This window comes from Alligator sinensis, unplaced genomic scaffold (genome assembly GCF_000455745.1).
Source record: "Alligator sinensis unplaced genomic scaffold, ASM45574v1 scaffold86_1, whole genome shotgun sequence".
Classification (NCBI taxonomy): domain Eukaryota; kingdom Metazoa; phylum Chordata; order Crocodylia; family Alligatoridae; genus Alligator; species Alligator sinensis.
The window spans coordinates 549,839-569,299 of record NW_005841971.1 but is presented as its reverse complement, the minus strand read 5'-3'; the positions used below and the strand labels follow the sequence as shown (position 1 = coordinate 569,299).

The 19,461-nt window shown below is 39.2% G+C and overlaps 1 protein-coding gene across 14 annotated transcripts in view; it reads left to right on the top strand.

Moving 5' to 3' along the window:
- The window catches only part of PDE1C (phosphodiesterase 1C), a 306,544-nt gene that overhangs the window by 50,455 nt on the left and 236,628 nt on the right, over positions 1-19,461 (top strand). For 3 of the 14 annotated variants that reach the window (XM_025200596.1, XM_025200595.1, XM_025200598.1), the window contains one exon: positions 6,949-6,986. The exons of the other annotated variants lie outside the window; for them this stretch is intronic. In XM_025200596.1, coding sequence (XP_025056381.1) covers positions 6,961-6,986 — 26 coding nt within the window. In that variant the 5' untranslated portion in view covers positions 6,949-6,960. The remainder of the gene's footprint in view (positions 1-6,948; positions 6,987-19,461) is intronic. 14 annotated transcript variants of the gene reach the window in all.

Genomic DNA, 19,461 nt, shown 5'->3' with positions numbered 1-19,461 from the left:
CAGCTGCCATGTGCGAGCTTTCCCCCTGCAGCTGGACAGCCAGGCAGCGCCTGTGCAGCCCACAGAGGGGTGCCACTGCCCTGGCCCTGCCCTGGCCCTGCTCCTGGCAGGCAGTGGCATGGCGTTGTGGGTGGTGGCGTTCTTTTCCTGCCCACCTGCGCATACCCCCTAGGGCCTTCCTAAGTACCCCCCTAGTACAGCCCCTCATTTAGCACAGTGCAGTGGTCAGAGGATAAGGGCACTACAGGAAAGCATTTTAACAGTCAGTTGGATGCCAGATTGCTATACACATGCAGAGTACGGGAGTGTTTTTGGTGAATGAAATGATAGAAGTGCTGAGCACTGTCATGTAAAATAGAGAGTAAAGAAAGTAAACACTGACTTTGTCTGATGCAGCCTTGTTTTATTCATGGTGTGGTTTGTGCTGAATGTAATGCCCTAATTTTTATAATTTTAAAAATTACTTAGTTTCAATAACTTAAAACTTTCTTCTGTGGCATTCAGCTGCTTGTTTTTTCAGCTGTCAGTTGAAGACATCTAATTAGAGTAGCATATTCTTTCTAAGATGTTATATAGAAACACTTGGCGAAAGCTTTCAATCTAAACTAGTGGTGAAATCCAAAAATATCTGTTTCAAGTTAATTTTGGGGGCCTAAACATTGCCCTGGACCTTCAAATTCTTCAGAGCTCTAAAATCCCAAGAGTTGTCCTCCTTCCTACCAACAAGCCTACACTTGGTGCTATGGTTTCCTTTAGAGATACTTGGTTAGGTTGTTCCTCCCCACTTTGGTACTAAAAGACATGTTCCTTCAACGATGCCACACCATCACATCATGACTAACAATCAGTAAGACTTTCTGGATAAAATAACTGACCTCAACATTTTTCCTGAACTTCTGAAACTCTGTTGCTTCTTTCCCTCCTTTTCTGCTCTTTATGGATTTTATGGAGATCAGATGTACCAAATAGCACAGAAACTGATCCTGCCACATTTCCAACTTGACTGAAATCAGGAAATCTAATGAATGATCCCTTCTCCTCCTCCTCCCCCCTATCAGCCCTCCCCTCAACAAATAACAATAACAACAACAACAACAAAAATCAATCTCTTTTCTATCCTTAAAGAGTCTTGGACATATTTAGGGTATGTTTTAGCTAAATCTCTGAACTCTTCATTTACTTCAGATAATAATACAAACATTAAACAGGTTTGGAAAAGTGTAGTCAACATACAGCATGGTGATGCTTTTATCCTTATGAAATTCATTTTAAAGACAGCAATCTTATCTAGCATTAATCGAGCTGTGAGGGTACTTTAGTGTGGTCCTCTTGGCACAGAACTACTTGTTTACAGGAAGATTATATAGACTTTCATTTAAAAAAGAATGTAAGCCTCTTTAAATCCCACTGAAGTCAATAGGACAGGCTTAAACACTGTCTTGAATTGGGCCATGAAGAGGTGGAATGATGCTTTTGCGCTTATTACTATCTGGGCTTCAGATGTCATGAGTTTCATCATGATTCTGCCCACCCTCTGCAAGGTCCTTGCCTTGTAGAGTACGGTCAGAGGGTGGATAAATAATGAAAGCAGAAGTATATAAAACAGAAAAAGGGAAATGAAGATTTGAATGCCTTTTTCATCAGAACTGAAATTCAGTAGTGAAACAAGCTGGGTGGTGTGTGGGATCCCAGGCCCAGGTGCTGACTTGGGGCAAAAGTTTGGTGGTCACTGCTACTGCCCAGGGTACAAACACTACCTGTTGCACCTCTACTAAAATGGTCACACTTAAAATGAAAAGGGCTAGAATTTTCAAAGAAATAGAGTTAAATCCAGTGTTTTGATTTTGGACACAAAGGAAAATCTCTCAGTGGCTGTGGGAGTTGTTCCAGGAGCAGAGCCGAAAGACATGACATGAAATCAGTTTAACTGGAGCAGTCTAGATTATTCCACAGTAAATATAATGATTAACAAATGCTGTGGATAAAGGAGATTTCAATAACTACAAGCTGTTCACTACACTTATTAGTGCCCTGCAGCCATTTAGTTCATCAGTCTTTGTGAAAGTCTGAGTATTTCTCCAGGACCAACTCTGGCAGTACTTCCCTACTGAATGTCAATGACATTCTGTTTAAACAGGACTGGGAACTCACTTCCAGTTGAAATGAACACAGCATGTCATATGACAAATCAGTAAAATGAACATCATTATTAATGCAGTACTTTCAAGCTGAAGTCAAGCTGTGACGGCAAAACAAATGAGTTTTAGGAGAATTTCAGACTAAGCCATCAAACCTGTTGCTTTAGATCATGTGGGTGAACATAAAAACAAGGGTTACTTTACATAGATTTTTGATATTTCTGTAACAATGAATATTGGAAGATTAATAATGAATGAAAATGTAGTGCTTCTATGTATGTGTCCAAGAAAAGAAGGATTTGATAGCATCATACTTCACCATCACGGTTATGTTTGTATCAGTAGTTCATATGTAAGCCAGGATGCAATGCTAGTTAAGTGTTTAGTGGTACATGTGAAATAAGGCCGCTGGTTTAAGTTCATTTCCCAGTGGACAAATATTCACTTTACAGATGTACCCCAGTTAACATGAAAGTAGCAGGCCATATCTATGTAAGAAAAATGAGTAATGAGCAGCCTTGGAATCACCTTGACCAGCTAATGTGTTTAAAATGTAACTTGTCTTGTATATGCTAGGATTTTAAAACGCTGTTGTGTGTGTGTGTCTTGAAAGCACCTTTTGTCAGTCTTCAGATACTGTTAATGAGCATTCTTGATTCCATTTCCAGGACTTCAGGTGACAGTTTTCCCATATCAAGTGGGAAGGTGCTGGTGGGACGGTAACAGGTTAACTAACTGCACTGCCCAATCCTGTTCTATGGAAAAAGTAGGATGATCTCCTCAAAGGTCGAATCAAACCCATTTTAACCAGAATTTAATTTTTACTAATTAAAGGAAAAAGAACCATGAAAGAGTTAAATCAGCATCTATATAAAGCTGGGAGTGCTCCCCTATTAAAGACTGCCAAATCAGCTAACTTAGCTTGCCGTTTAAAACACAAACAAGGTTAACACTATATAAATGGTTAATTATCCAGAACTGAAAGAAGCATTTGTCATGTAGCAGCTATTCAATTCTGAACATTTACTTTGGTACGTGGAGGATTATGCATGTGATTCTTTATATATCAAGATAGAGAGCATACACATTGTGCAAAACCACTGAGAGTTCACCTAATTAGATACATTTTCATTGCACATCCTTACAATAATTAGTAGAGTTAATGACATGGAAGTGAAGATGCCTTAAAGACATTCTGCCTTTAGTTCTCCAAATGAAGCAGCTCTCTCTTGTCTCATACTACCCGTTGCCAAACCACAGCACTCTATCCCTTGCAGGCAATTTTGAGTATACACAGCCTGCTTTGAAATGTGGTTTCATTCCTATGAATACTCAAAACCCTACTTGATTAAAATTATACCTGATGGCGGTGTGTGGGAAAAATGGGCAAAGAGTATATTCTATGCAGCAATATTTTATTCAGTGAACAAGTTTCTGTTGCGTGTGATTGCAGCACCTCATTCTGTCATTTGGTAAAAACAGCAGTGACGTACTTTTTTGAAGTACAGAGAGATAAGTAATCGCAGTCTGGTGAGTTAGTTTGAATGAACACTTAGTGTTGCTATTCCTGAGAAAATCATTCAGCATCTGTTTACTGCCTGGGACTGATCAACACCTTCCAAGCTTTTTGAGGCCCGAAGCTTTTTTTATACTGTTGAATGGCTCCAGCAAAATTTTTATTATTTATTTTTGAGTCTGGCAAGGAACTGTCATACTCTGTAAACCTGGTCCTTCCCCCATTGAAGACCAGAAACAGTTTTTCATGGTTTTTAATAGAGCAATAGTCAATATTGGCACATCTCATTATACATCATTACTACTTACTGTTACATAGCAGTAAGACAAAGGTTAAAAAAACCCAACAACTCAACAACCTATCAAATTCAGTGGATTAGCACATAAACCAGCAGGAGCTGGTTAAAATCTTCAGAAGGTCAAGTGGCTTTTCAATTTAAACCTGCAAAATGAAATAATTACTTGCTTTGAACTGGACTGTATAGTTGCAGTCCCCATACCTCCCCCACCACAAACCCTTTAAATGGACATCCAAAATAATAGCACTTATGGCAAGTATATGCCCATTTTTAGACTCATTTCTGAATGTGGTGACAGGACATGAAAAGAAGATTGATCATGCAGAAGTGGAGAATTTTTTTACCTTGTCAGAAAAAGCAGACTTTTGCTGGGAAAATATATATATTTAAATTTGACCTTGCACATAAATGTAAAGATGTATATTTCCTCTATTTTTTTTAATGTATCATATATAAAAGTATACTTCTCTTAGATGTTAGCTTTGTGTTTTCTAACAATAGTGACTGAGCTTTCAGGATAAAGTGTTCTAATGTTCAACAATTTGAATATTAATTCAGGGAGTGGTGCTATCATAATGCAAATGTAAGAGTTAGAATTTGCTAAGTTTAGAGAAGGATACAATTTTTCAATGACTGTTTCCAAGAGTTAGTTTTTTATTTTAAATCATTACATCTCACAATCATTATTCTCCCCCTCATACCTCCTTAAAAACTCATTTTTACTTGAACTCCTCATACCTGCATCCACTCTTAAAGCAATATCATCAATTTATAAATCTTTAACCCATCTGGATGTTCACTTTTAGTTTACCATAGCTAGAGTAAGATTACCTTAATTCAAAGAAGTTTAGAGCGGAAATACATGCCAGGTTACGAAAAGAATGCTTTACTTCATTCGTGTGAATGCAGTTTGTTTATGAACAAATTATACTATGTTTATAAAGCTTGAAATCATAAGAAAATAAGACATTCCAGAATGGGTTGCACCAATATCTACACCAGTGTCCTGTCTCTGGCATTGACAGTAGGAGATACTTTAGAGAGAGAACAAGGGCATGTCTAGTATGATCCATTCTATCTTATTATCCTTGGATTCGACCATCATTGGCTTAGGGATGTCAGGAGATTGTTCTATTTAATAGCTATTAATGGAGGACAGTCCATGAATTTGTCTAACCCCTTCCCTTTTTGAACCTGGTTATACTATCTGCTTGCATAGCCTTCTGTTGCAGTGAATTTCATAAAGTAAGTACATGCAAGTAGGCCTGTGCAAAGTGGCTAGTATTTGCTTTGGATTTGGATTCGGCCAACTTGGGGGACAGTGATTTGATTCGGTGATTTAAATCACTGTCCCAAATCCATTTGGCCAAATTTGATTCGGAGATTTGGCCGCAGCCGAATCGGCCGAATCTCCGAATCGGCCCCATCCCCTACCCTCTCTCCCAGCCCTGTCAATGGATGCCCTGCCTGGCCCCAGCTCCTAGTTCTTTAAAAAAAAGGCTGCACTCACCGGCTGCTGAATTAATCAGCACCCGAAGCATTGCATGGCCCTGCATGCCAGTATTTTCTCTCATTTGTCTTAAGCCTGTCTCCTGGTAATTTCAGTGGGTGCCCCCTAGTTTTAGTATCCTGAGATATAGTGAATCACAGTTTCCTCTTCACTTTCTTGACACCCTTGATGATTTTGTAGACTTCTATAAATGTCCTTACATTTTTTATTGGAATTTCTAAAAATGCCATAAGAGTTAGAATCCAGCTTTCATTGAAACAGAATGGGACTTTAACCAAACTCTTTTTACAAATGCACATTCCGTATCCAAAACCCAGTTTGCTGAGTTAACATACAAGAATTACAAGTTATATGTTTAATGTATAAGATAACTAATAAAACTACAAAGTCATACATCTACCCTGGAAACAAGTATTCAAGATCCAAATAGTTTTCTACCGGGCAGGGAAGATACCATGGAAAATGTTCAATCCTTGATGATAGATTTTCTGCATGAAAAGAGTCTGTTCTTGGAAATAATCTTCAAAATTAAGTCAACTCAAGATCTGATGAATTGTTTGCTGTCTGGAGTGTGTGTGTGTGTGTCCACACGTGTGTGTGCATGTGTGCATGCCTGTGTATGGATTGTAGGGGTTCAAGATAGAGGCAGTAAGACAAAACTGTCACCTTGTTTTTTGCTACTTTTGTGACTTATAGACAGAGGGGGAAAGTTTTCAAGTGAAGTCTTGGCCCTGTTGAAACTCCCACCAAATTCTGTGGCAGTAGGATTTTGCCAGAGCCTTCTAGCTGGGATTGTCAAAGAAACCTAAGGCCTCTGCTGTTCAATTCCATCTTAAAATTAATGGAACTAGGCCTCCAGATTCCTTTTGGCCAGGTATCTATAATCCTTTCCAGACCCATTTACCCTTTTTAATCAGAACCCTCAATGAGTCCTTCATTTCCTTTTTATGTTGCTGACTACTGCTGCCTGGGTAATAACCACTCACAAAAACAATTTATTAAAAGTACATTAAGTTGCGAAGGATGAAATTCTTTGGAGATTAGATATAAACAAGTCAGATTGAAATTAATATGCAAGTCCTAACATACTCATTGTTAAAGAAGAGAAACACAGACTCTTCCTGCCCTAAAAATTGACATTAAAATGAGATGGATTACAATAGAAAAGATGCACTGAGAAACCAAGAAGATTAAAAAGGCAAGATATTTTGAAAATGTGTTAGCATTGTTAATCCTGTACTTGAGACTGTAATAGTCATCTCTTATAATGATCTGATTAATGCTAATAGGGATATTGTCTTTGCTATCTTATTTGGTATTATGTATGCAATATTTTGCTTTGGAAATATTCATTAAGTATCTAATTCTGGGTATATGTGCGTGCATGCAAGCACATGCATGCAAGTAGAGCACGGGACTAGGAATCTGGAGCCATAGATCATATTTTGACTGAGAACCTTACTGTGAATTCTATTTCTTTATATAGCACTTCACGTCTATGAATGAAGGTTATTGCAGATTAAGGTATTTAATACAGACTTTAATACAGAATAGTTATTCTAGAATGTGCCTTTGTGTTTCAATATTTTAGTCAATTACAGACTACCTATTGGGTTTTATTTTGGTGTTAGCTTATTTAAACATTTTCAGCTACTCACCTAGTCTTAAATGTTAATTGTTTTCGACTACTTAGTCCAGTAGTGCTCAAGCTTTTGGCCCTGTGCGCCAGATGAGTGGTATGGGGCCAGTCAGCAGGCTGAATCAGGCCCCTCCTGGCTATCATGTGCCCAGTACTGCCCCTTCCTGGCTTCCCTTGCTAGGACTGGGCCCTGTGGCCCAGTGCTGCCCCCTGTGTGCTGGAAGTCGGTTCTGGGGCCTGGTACCACCCCTACCTGGCCTGCATGCTGTAATTAGACTCCTGATCCAGTGTAAAGGGCTCAGGGCTCCTCCTTAAGTCCAGATATTGGGCATCAGGGGAGCATTGCCACTGCCTCTGTCACCAAATTTCCAGACCTGTGGGGAGGCCTGCAGGCCGGCTAGCAACAGGCTGAGGGTTGGATCTGGCCCACAGGCTGTAGATTAAGCATCTTTGATATAGCCAATCTTAAAGAGTCTTAGGTCATCTGTCTGAATCCCCAGTTTTCCCATGCAAATAGACCTTAATGCATGAACACAGATAAATATATTGAATTTTAATAACCCACCTTTTTATAAAACACATTCATATCTGTCACACTACTCAAGGGTTTTTTTTTTCAAACGATCCTAGAAAATATTGCACAAAGAAAAAGCAAAAGTGTACTAATTGTTGAATTTCTGAAGCCATATTATATATGCACATACTAAAAGCTATTAATAAACAGTCATGCTTATTTGTCACTTAGGAATAATAAAGGGGGAGGAGGGAGGACAGCATTGTACCATATACGATATAATGTGATGAGTAATGTGTTATTTTTGTATAAAATTCAAAACTGATGGAGTTCAGCTAGGGATGTTTAGTCCTATGGTCAAGAGTTCAGATCTAGGTTTGGAACTTTTCTGTTAAACTCAGTCATAAAGGTCCTTACTCTGAATTTTACCAGAGTGACAACTGATAAGAAACTTCAGACCTGGGCCAGTGTTTTACCACAATTGATCTCTGCTTTAATTTAGATAGGGCCTCTGGCTATTCTTGTGCTGTTATGGAACTAAGCAGATATTGTAACACTTGGCTGCATTTGAGAAGCACTCTACCATGTCTGCCTTATATGCTGAAAATGAAGGAGCTGACCTATTAAAGAAATGTATTAACGTCTTCTCAAAATAAATAAATAAATTTCAGTGGGGAGTACATTAACCTAACAGCACAACTTTGCGGGGGATACTAGTGGTTGAAGTGTCAGTGTTATAAGGATGAGTGCAGCACAAGCCCTAGGACCTACCTAAGAGGGAGCCAGAAAAGAGCGGGTGGTGCCTTATTCTCCCATTCCTGCACTTCTGCCTCTAGTTGCGGTAGTAAGTAGCAGTAGCACAGGAGGTTACTAAAGGGCTTTGTGGGGAATGTCATTCTCTTGAGTGGCAGTGGGTAGCAGCTGCTGGTGGGCAGGGATCATCACTCTATTTTTTGTTGCCAAAAACAAGAGTTCTTTTTTACTTGATGAGGCAAAAAAATGAAGTGACATCTTTCAGCATCAGCGAATGCCAGTTGGGAGTCCTGCATGCTGCCCACTGCTGGAGCCTCCAGAGCCAGAACCCTGCAAAGAAAGTATAGGGGAGGGGGTTGGGGGCCCTCTTGGTGCAGTCCTGGCCACTTACACCTTTACACAGTATACTTAAATTTGGGACTCACCCCTACTTCTGCCATCTTACAAATATCGCTTTGCTATTGTAGCAAAGCTATTGCTACCTGGAACCTCACAGTTGTCGTTGTGCTACATCTTGTGATCATTCAAAGCAATTTAGAGGCAACGGTGACAGTACATGGTCCCCTGTTTCAAAATTCTCCTAACACTTGAGATAAAGAACTTCTTCCTCCGCTGTGTTTGGAGCTTGAGGCATGTAACTTGACTTGTTTGTGAATTTTGTAATGAGTTTTTTTTTTGGCAGCAAATATCCACTTGCCAAGACTAAAACTTGTTTGCAAAAACCTATTAGTTTAAATGAAAACTTTTCAGGGAGTTTTTCTCAGGTTTAGGATGGAGTTTTTGAGAGCAATGAATTGAGAAAGAGACCAGAGTTAATTGGACAGTCATCTAGTTGTGAGAGATCCTTGTTCAAGTCCTCACTCTGCACTGTGGAGCCAACTAAAAACTCTTCTGGGGTGGTCTGTTTATCTTAACCAAAATAGCAAAAGAATTGTAGTTATCCCTCATTGGAGCAAAAGTAACTTTTGAAACCTCAACGTTTTGTGAAATATAGTTGTGAACTTGGGTTCATGAACGCTTGTGTTCTTTATATATATTTTATTTGGTTAGCCTATGAGGGTGCTTATCTACCCTGCCTTCTTGTTTTCCAGCTCCCATACCTATAACAAGTAACTGAGCCAATATAATTCCCTCCAGTGAATGACAGTGTATGTATTAGCCAGTGCCTTACAGTCTGTTGCCAAGCAATGTGACCAGGTGTATTCTCCTCATTTAATCTTGAACGTGTAGTGACAACAATAGGCATGTTTTAGGTGCCAGAAAGAATCAAAGCAATCCAGAGATGAATATTCATTTTTCACTGGCAGAAGTCTACAGATTAGGGTTTTTTGCAAAGGATTTTTCAACTGCTAGCTGGCAAACCCAGTTAATGATAGCTGTCCAGTTTGGCAGGTGTCATTATGAAGGATATATTGCTGTAGAGCCTTGCCAGTAAAGTCTTACTCAGTTCTGATGCTGAAGGGGGTATGGGGAAAAAGGCCTTTCTGAAATGACAGTAGAGAAGTCCATGAACATGTGAGTTGCAAATAAAAGGCTCCCCAGTGGACACCACTAGCCAAATGCAAATAGGGATATAACAATGTTGGAAATATAATGCTATTGTTAGGGACCTACAGAATTCACAACAGAAGTGGGCAGTGTGGCAGCTCCTTTAATCTTGCAAGTGCACAAGCTCTTTGTGCACCCCTCCTCCCTGGCCCCATTGCTGATTGACTGAGGGTCCCCAGTAGACTTGCTGCTTGTTGCTGACTGGCCAGGAAGCAAAAATAGTGCCATATTTAAAACTGTGGTTTTCACCTCTCTACTGATCAGGAGCGAACAGTGGGGACCCTCTGCCAGTTGGTGGTGGTGGGGTGGGGGGAGTGCAGGGGAATCTGTAAGCTTAAAGGAGCTGCTGCACAGCCCATTTCCACCATGAATTTGGTAGGTACCTAGCTATTGTATACATTGAAAAATGACATCTTAGAAATAGAGGGGGTTCACAGACTGGGGATCAAAGTAGACATGGAGAAGCTTGTGTTTGTGGAAAGACTGAAAAGACGTCCACAGTTTTATTTAGCAACGTGACAAATAAGAGGAGCCATATTAAAGTCATAGGAAACAACAAATATAAAGGAAGGGCATATAGGAGCACACCTTACTTTCTCATGATGGAACATCAGGAGACAACCAGTAAAATTGAAAGGCAACTCATTTGAATTCAATACATGGAAATATGTTTTTACATGCTGTTTAATTGTGAAAAGATAACAGTAAAAGCAAAAATTTACTAGGATTCAAAATAGCATAGATAATGCTCGGTATAAATTAACAATATTCAAAATTAAGTTGGAAATAGATATATATAAAGATTGTAGATCTCATATATCTACCTTTCTGGTGAAAATGCCATCCTTAGGCACTCTGAACAGATTTTTTCTCCATGACAAGTCATCTTACACCTTTCTAAGGCCCAGAGTTGGGGTTCAAAGCCAAAGTGAGCTGTGGCACTACTGTTCTCCTTTAAAATCCATGTTAAAAGCCCTAATAAAAGAAGAATACTTGTGGATTAGTGAAAGAGAATTATCAAAATTATAATGTAATATTAATATTAATACATTAAAAGCTGGAAGTTGTTGACAACAAGTTGAAAATTACAGGTAAACCCACACTAGTTCAGTTTCACCCTGGTGCCTGCAAAGTCCTTTTTTCATTATAACTTCTATTTAAGAAAGAAATAGTTGGCTGCAGGAGCTGAATGAGTTGTGCATCTTGTTAACTAATGCTATATAGCGAATGCCTGAAATAAAAGAGGAAGAGCAGAAAGGGAAAGAAGGTAGGAATTTAGGCAAAGGAAATGAATGTGTTCAGATGTTTAGCCTGTTACTTTTTGATGGACAGTGTGTGCGCCCAATTTGGGGTTAATAGAATGAATTTTATGACGAATTGCCCAATTTGGGGTTAATAGAAGTCTATTATGAAACATTATAAAGCTTCAAAGCTATTCAATCTTCCCAGAAAATGACTGCAATAGTCATTTGTTACCTCTTTAGAGCACTTAGGTTTGAGAAAGATTCTGTTCCTCTTTTCCAGGCTGCATAGTACCATCAAAAATACTTCCCATTGTGTAAAGTTTTAATTTTGGCTTTACTGGGTGCATCTACATGAGATATTTACTGTGGAGGTGCCTAATTAGCTCTTCAGGAAAGTTATAGTGTCTATGCATATGGCCCTATTAGGCTGCAGTAAACTAATAAATGCTGGTGTAGGTTAGTACTAGTAACACAAGTACTATCCTATGGTGGTGTTATTTAGTGTGTTGCAGTGCATGTGTAGATGCTGACAGGGCTGGCTAGGCCACGAGGGTGCTTCAGTGCAGGGGCTGCCTGCTGGATAGCCCTGCACTGGAGCACCCTCATGCCCCTGTCAGCCCTTCCACAGCACGTTGAGCTGGGGTGGCGCAGCTCTGGGCTGCCAGGCTGACTGCCTGGGTCCCCTATCAGCTGGGGCTGCTCCACCCTGGTTCATCGTGTTGTGGTCCTGGGCACATGGACTTGAACTTACAAAACAAAATCTTTCAAATAAAGTGTGATGCAAAGAAAAAAAGCTCTCCAGTCCCTTTCTAGAGGCAAACTACCATTTAAGTCGTATGTACAGATCCAATTGGCTTGAAGCTCACATAGGAATTTTGTCCCAGGAAAGGTGGGTTTGAACGTTCCCAATAAATTTCCTGCTTTGGAATGTATATTGGGCTTACTTTAGGAAACAATCTTAAACTTTGGGGGGAAGAGGTATTTGCCAGACTGGAAGCCGTGTCTTTAAGTGTGGTGTTTTGTTCTTTTCTTGCATGGTTAGCAAGAGCACCAATCCTAACTGTGGTAAGAGAGACACATGCAAATAATTGGTCTTGGGGAGAGGGGGGAACACTCTCATTTGGAATGCTAATAATTACTGGATAAAGCAGCAGGGGTTGCGAAGCTGCTGATTAATCTCAACAGCTAACATATTAACATTCCAAATGTCATTCCTTATTCATTTCACCCACTTGAGTCTGTCATGTCCTTTTGTGCCTAAGATTGTTAGAGCACATTTGACATACAATATATGATAACAGATGGGCACCTAGGTACTGGCTGTCTAAAACATTCACGTCTTCTTTGAGGGGCAGCGTTCCCTCAACCCCAAATCCTTATCTTCGGCTTCTCTCTTTCTCTGTGTTGTTGTCCTATTTAAATTTAAACCAGCCAGTAAACATCTACAGAAGGATGGCCAGAGTAGATAGAGATGTGGGATTTTAAATGTGCAGCTTTATGAAGTTTCAGACCAAATTTATGACAGATTCTTTTACCCAACCAGGATCTCTACGTTGTTAACTAAGTTCATTTGTATTTCATCTGAGTAAAAGAGACATGAGGGATAGGAAGCAAACTCCATACATGGTACTCCTTCTAGCCACATGAAGAGTGAAAGGCGGTGATGATAGCAGTTTGAAGCACTTGAGGTGCTGACAGGTGTGCAGTTCTCTGGTCTAACTCCTGGCACTTCACAGAAAGTGCCATGAAGTAGACAGACCCTCCTGACCCAACAGACATTTGCTTTTGGGTCAGGAGAGTGGTGGATTGAGCTCTACTTTAGAGTGGATCCAGGAGAGGAGCTGCATGTCTCCAGCTTCTCTCCTGTACTGCCATCCCCACCTCCCAACTCTAGCACTGTCTGCATGATGGGAGTGGGGAGAAGGGAAGGAAGGGAGCTTGGGCTGGGGTTTACCCAGCCTGCACTGAAGTGGGGCAGGTGGATTGGAGCCTCTCTGAGGCAGGCGCTCTAATCCACCCACCCCCTGTCCAGAATGGGCAGGACAAACCCCAGCCCGACCTCCCTCCCCTCCCTTCTCCTCCCTCCCATTGTGCAGACAGCACTGAGGGTGGGGCTGATCTGTATCAGCTCAGTCCTTATCAGACAGTAGTTAATGAAGGTGGTCAGCTTCAGAGAGCTTTCATTTGAACCCTCATGAATGAGGGTTAATTTGTCACGTGATTGTGCACTTTTAAAGCATTCTGCAGCCATGCAATTCTGCTGGGGCACAGCAGTACAGCACTTTCAAGGGGCTGATCATGTGACAAATGTAACTTCTGTCTGATCCCTTGGTGTCCAGAGAGGCCAGCATTGCATTCACTTGCAGAAGTTTTGATTCCTGTTTGATTAAGAAGTAGAACTTGTGCAAACTTTCCAAATTTTGAAATATCAACTTTTCAAAAATTGGGAAAATTTGTAAAATTGCAATGAATATTTGACTTCTTTTTAAGCAAATGTAGAATTGATCACAAGTTTACTTTTAGATTTCAACAAAATTTAACAAAATGGGGAAGCCTTTTAAAGGGATTTTCTTTTTTTTGGCCAGTTTAAGAGAGACATTTTGAGCTAAGGATCAGATTTTTTAAGGGTTAGCCACAAAATTATTTTCACAGCTGTCAAAAGTTTAACTTTTATTTGATGTTTAAAAAGCCACAATAAACATTTTTGTTCCTTATTATCCAGATGCATTTGATTCCTTGCTATGTGATTTTTGCATATTATATATGAGAAACATGGTGATACTTTATAATAAAACTATCTGAAGAATTTACTTTTATTATAGAACAGACAAGGGGGGTGGTTTTGATTAGAAAAATATACATAGCTAATAGCTTTAATAAAATCGGGTATACATACCGTTCTTATAATCCAGTAACATGAAGGGAAGCCAGAAAACTCCTTCAGTGTTACTGGGTTGCAGGTTCATATATACATTATAGCTGTGGGATTTGAAAAGGGATTTAAAGGAAGATGAGGTGATTGCTTTTGAATGTTGACTGGATAGAAACTGATCACTAGGAGCTTGGAGGTAGGAAGAATTGTCTTCAATACCATATTATAGTATAAACCTCTATTATGGGATATTACCCACCTTCTGTTAAAGTAGGGGGGGCAACTTTTTTGGCAAACATGCCCCAAATTAGGCCCACATCCTCCCCAAGTGCCACCTTGATCATTTTCCCCTGCCCAATCTGTTGCTCTGCTTTCTGCTTCTAGCCCTGTGCTTCTTGCCTCATTTGCTAGTCTGCTTTCTACTTCCTTTCCTATCTGTCACTATGCTTCCTGATCTCCACATGCCATATACAGAGGCTGCCTGTCCCACTTGTGGCACTGTTCCATTGGTTGGTCACCCCCATTTTAAAGCATCTGGTATTGGCCACCACTGGAAATGGTATTGATTTGATCTACAGTGGAATTCCTATGGTTATTTGTGGCATCAGGACAAACTCAAGTCTGCAGAAGTACTGAAGCAAATGGTGTGGGGGAGGTATTGCATAGGGATAAAAATTTGTGTGGGCAGCGTGTAATGCTTGTCAAGATCCAGAGTGGTGTTTGAATGCTTCTGATCAGTTGTGCAGAGTTGGGAGGAGATAAAAGAGTGATAGCTGGATATCTGAGATAAAATCTGCAGTCAAAGAAGCCGGTATTTCCTAAATAATTAGAATTCCTAATAATTACTATCTTGCAAATCTTTACCCATTACTATTTGTGCATGCTAATGGAACACTTCTAGCATAGATGTATTGTATATCTTGTCCTGATACAATAAGAAAGGCAGCAAATAGGAGAAAATAACCTCTGGTATAATGCTCTTCTTACTTCATTGACTATCAAATGAATGGATAGTAATGACAATGTAGAAGTACCCTTTCAAGCTTTGATACTTTCTCATCAAAGTGATGAGGAAAACACTAAAGAACTTGAACAGTTTTGGATTCTGAGGAGATTTATCTAGCATTTGCTTCCTTAATCCCATTCTTCTCACATTCAAGCAGATTATTTCACTGTTATACTTTTGCAGAGCATTGATAACCCCAAAGCTTGTAGCATCCAGTGACAAACTGATGACTCCAAAATGAAAGGTGGCAACCAAACAGGAAAAAAAAATCGGTGTTATTACAATATTGGCTGAGATAACTGGGCAAACAAAGACATCTTTTAGGCTTGGTTTACAGTTATCAGGGCTGCTTTTTTGCCTGTTACACATATAACAAAGTGGGAGATTGTGTGCTAAAGAGGGTCTGGAGTAGGCCGCTATTTTTTTTCATAGCAAGGGGAGATGTGTAGGAGGGATTTATTTTGAGGATGTATTCATCCTGCTAGTTTGAAAATCCATTGTACAAACTCAGCACAGTCAGATCAAAGGCATGACCTAACACTTGTAGCCAAGAATAATGAACATGAAAATTACAATTCAAATGCAATGTTTGCTTTGGCATGCCTACAGCAAAATTGCAGTGATCTGAGAATTATATGGAGCTGGGAGGATGGATGGGAAAACTTGAGAGACAGATTTACACACACACACACACACACACACACATAGTGCAACTTTTGATCAAACCATGCAACATTTAATCATGCAAACCATCTGCAAGAGACGCAGGAGCTTTGCTTCTATACATACATACACACATATATACATATAGATACATAATACATGCATACATACATATACACACACACACACATATATATACACACACACACACATATATATATATATATACACACACACACACACATGCACACATATATATATATATATACATGTATATATGCATGTATGTATAGAAGGAAAGTTCCTGTCTCTGGCTCTTGCAGATGGTTCACATGATCAAATGTTACATTATTTGATCAAAAGTTGTATTGTGTGTGTGTGCGTGTATAAATCTCTCTCTCTCTGTTTTCACATCCATCCGTCCACCTCCATGTGATTCTCAAATCAAGAATTGCATTATGTGTGTGCATAAATTTTCCATATATATGATATGTATGTATAGAAGCAAAGCTCCTGTGTCTCTTGCGGATGGTTCACGTGATCAAACATTGCATTGTGGAAATCCTATTACAGGGTTATGGACTAATATGGTCAAAAAGAGGTGGTGCTAAGGCTGGAAAACCAATTGAGGAGATGGAATAAAGGCAATTACATGCACTTGGGCATTACCTCACCTTGCATACAACTCTAGTTACTAAAACTAGACACCAAGTAATCCTGATTTGTGAAATTGAGGCTTTTGAAAGAAAAGTACAGTTCAGTCTCTTCAAACCAGTTGTTTGCCTTGGATAACAACATAATTTCTCTGAGTTAGTTGATCACCCTCAGTATTTACATACTGACTGTAGTAAGCATAAGTAAGTTAAAGGCTGTAGAAATGCTATTAATTTCTTTATTTACTTGCTATCTTATGTAAAAGAGTTATCACCATTGTACTTCAAGATACCCTAGAGTTCTGAGCCTTGATATCATCTTGGAATTTCGGCTTTTAAGCCTTGTAGAGTTGGCAAAATCAACTTTACAGATTTTATACTTCATTCATTATTATTAATGGACTGTTTGAAATTTTCTGTTGAAAATGTTCTTCAGTGGAAATTACATTTTCAACAAAACATTTTTTCCAAGCTGAATGTTTTACATGGACTATTTTATTTTATTTTATTTTATTTTTTTGCCCCCACAAAAAGATTTCAGCCCAGATTTCAGATTTCCTGAGGAAAGTCCTTTTTAAAAATCTGAACAGTGTAAAAGGTAGACAGGAATATTTGTCATAGGAGGAGTTAAAATAATTCAAAATCAGTTTGTATCAGTTTTGTAATATGTGCAATTTATGCCATAAAGTCCTTTTACTTCTACTGCAAGAAGAGATGCATGATACAACATAAGTATGATTTGATAAGTAGTCCCGCAAGAACAAAGTTATCAGTACCATAAATTCATTACTTCACCAAAAGACCAATTGCTTAATGTACTTAAGTGGAACTAGCTTTCAGCTGGGTAGTAAAGCAACTAGCTAAATGATGAATGGTACTGATGGCTAAAGTAGGATAGGATACTGTGAGAAGACTTATTGGCATTTGCTCTTGGCTTTAACTACAGAATTGTTTCTGGAAAAAAAAGAGAAAAGATTGAGAGGCTAACAACAATGGGACATGCTTGGCATAATATTGTCGTATTCTGGATATAAATTTCTGCCAGTATTAGATTCACAGGCTGCTGTGCTCACAGGATCTCATAGCTCATTTGTGAAGATGCCAAGCTTTGTGGTAATGAAATAATGTTGGCATTAACAGATGCTAAATAGGCTCGTTCACTTGTGATGATGTTACAAAACCCCAAAAAACCCACTTTGAAGATAGTTGTATTATTTTATCTTCAGGATGCATTTGTAAATGAATATGGTGGAGCACATACCAACTGCTGAAACTTCCTTAGCCTGACGAAGGGTTTTTGAACCCGAAAGCTTGCTTAATAAATATTCTTCAACTATTTGGGTTGGTCTAATAAAAGATATCAAATTCACCCAAGGAACCTTGTCTTCCTATGGTTTCTCTTGACACTTTACTTGTCAGTTTAATAATAATAATGCTGCATTTCTGGAAGGCAAAGTGATCAAGCAGTGAAAGTATGAGAGAGAGAGATGTGGGTTCTATCATTCTGTTCTCAGCATTACTGTTGGTTCATTTTTACAGTCTTGAGCAAATCACCAAAGACAAATATTCTCAAACATGGATTGCAAACTTTTGTTTTTAGCTGTGTGTTATATCACCATTAATCTAATGACTGTAGATTTCAAGAACATCAGTTTAAGCCATCATGCTTGCAAGCTTTGGTGCCTTTCATCTGCCATCTCAAAGCATTTTGCAAATTCCAGTTTGCTAAGTCTCTCAATGGCCTCAGTGAAGTACTGCAGGTGTCAGTGTACTCACTTCGAAGGTGGTAAAATGGGAGTGATGAGGAGCTAGGGTGACTCTGTCAAGGTCACACAAGTTAATGGCAGAGCCAAGAACAGAACCCCAGAGTCCTAATTCCCAGTCCCTTGTTCAAAGCACTAAGCCCATGCTTTCAGGTTGCTAATAAACTTCAGTCTAAATTGAATAATATTGGCGATGTATAGACAATGCATGCGGGTGCATGTGCACCCCCTGAGATTGGCTATGCACCTCCTGGAAGTGCCAGCAACGAAACCAGAAGTGCCAGCAGAAGTGAGCTTCTGGTTTCGCCGCGGGTGATTCTGGGCTTGGTAATCAGCCGCTGGGGACCACCTCCACCCTGTCTGTAATCTGGTGCCCCGGCCCAGACTCGGGAGGCACTAGTTGCCTATGTTCTAATCTAATATTATTAGAAAAAAAATATCTGTGGGAAATGACAAACCAATGGTGGTTGTATCATCTTTGTGGGCCTGTATCATTACTTGTTAGGTTTTGTTATACTGAGTCACAGTATGTGCTACAAATTAAAGTAACCCTTTCTTCCCTCAAAAACCAACCAACAATACCCGCCAAAAACCAAAACAAACCCACCCTCCCAGCTTTTACCCTTAAAAATCACACACAGGAGGGAATATATTGGCCTGTCTTTCACAAAATTAAAATAGCTTATTTAAATAATACCAAAAAAGCAATCTTTTCTACCTGTCTGCACTTTTATTGATAAACTACTGGTAATTGTTTTTAGTGTGGTGATGAAAAAGAATAAAGCCAGTAATAGCATTCTTAACTAGTTACGTAATGCTGTATTTTAAGACCCAAGGGCCTCATCCACAGAGAGAAACTAATTTCAGTTTCTTATATTAAATGCTGATACACTGTTGCTCTATTTAAAGGCCTTGTGCAAATCCTATCAAGGTTTTTCCTTTGACTCTAGTGAGAACTGCAGAACTGCATGCAGCGTGTTATATATATATTTTTCCCTTTAGTGAGAATATGATACAGGAAAGAAATATTGTTCATTAGGTCTTTGTTTATCTTTAATCAGAACAGTAGCATTATATGCTTTTTATTTCTTGTGATATATAGCTACTTCAAGCAGGTTTATTACAATGAAGACTGTAATATTCCAGGGAACAATTAGTATAAATGCAGCTCCATCTTGGGGCTGTTGTACACACAGAGACTTTCTATTTCTCTCACGTTCCATTTCTCTCATTCCAAAATTATATCCTTAATGTTTCATCATCTAGATTCTTCCTAAATTCTGGCCTTGAACTAGTAATTATGGAGTGGATCACTGTAGACAATCTTAAGACCAAACCCAGAAA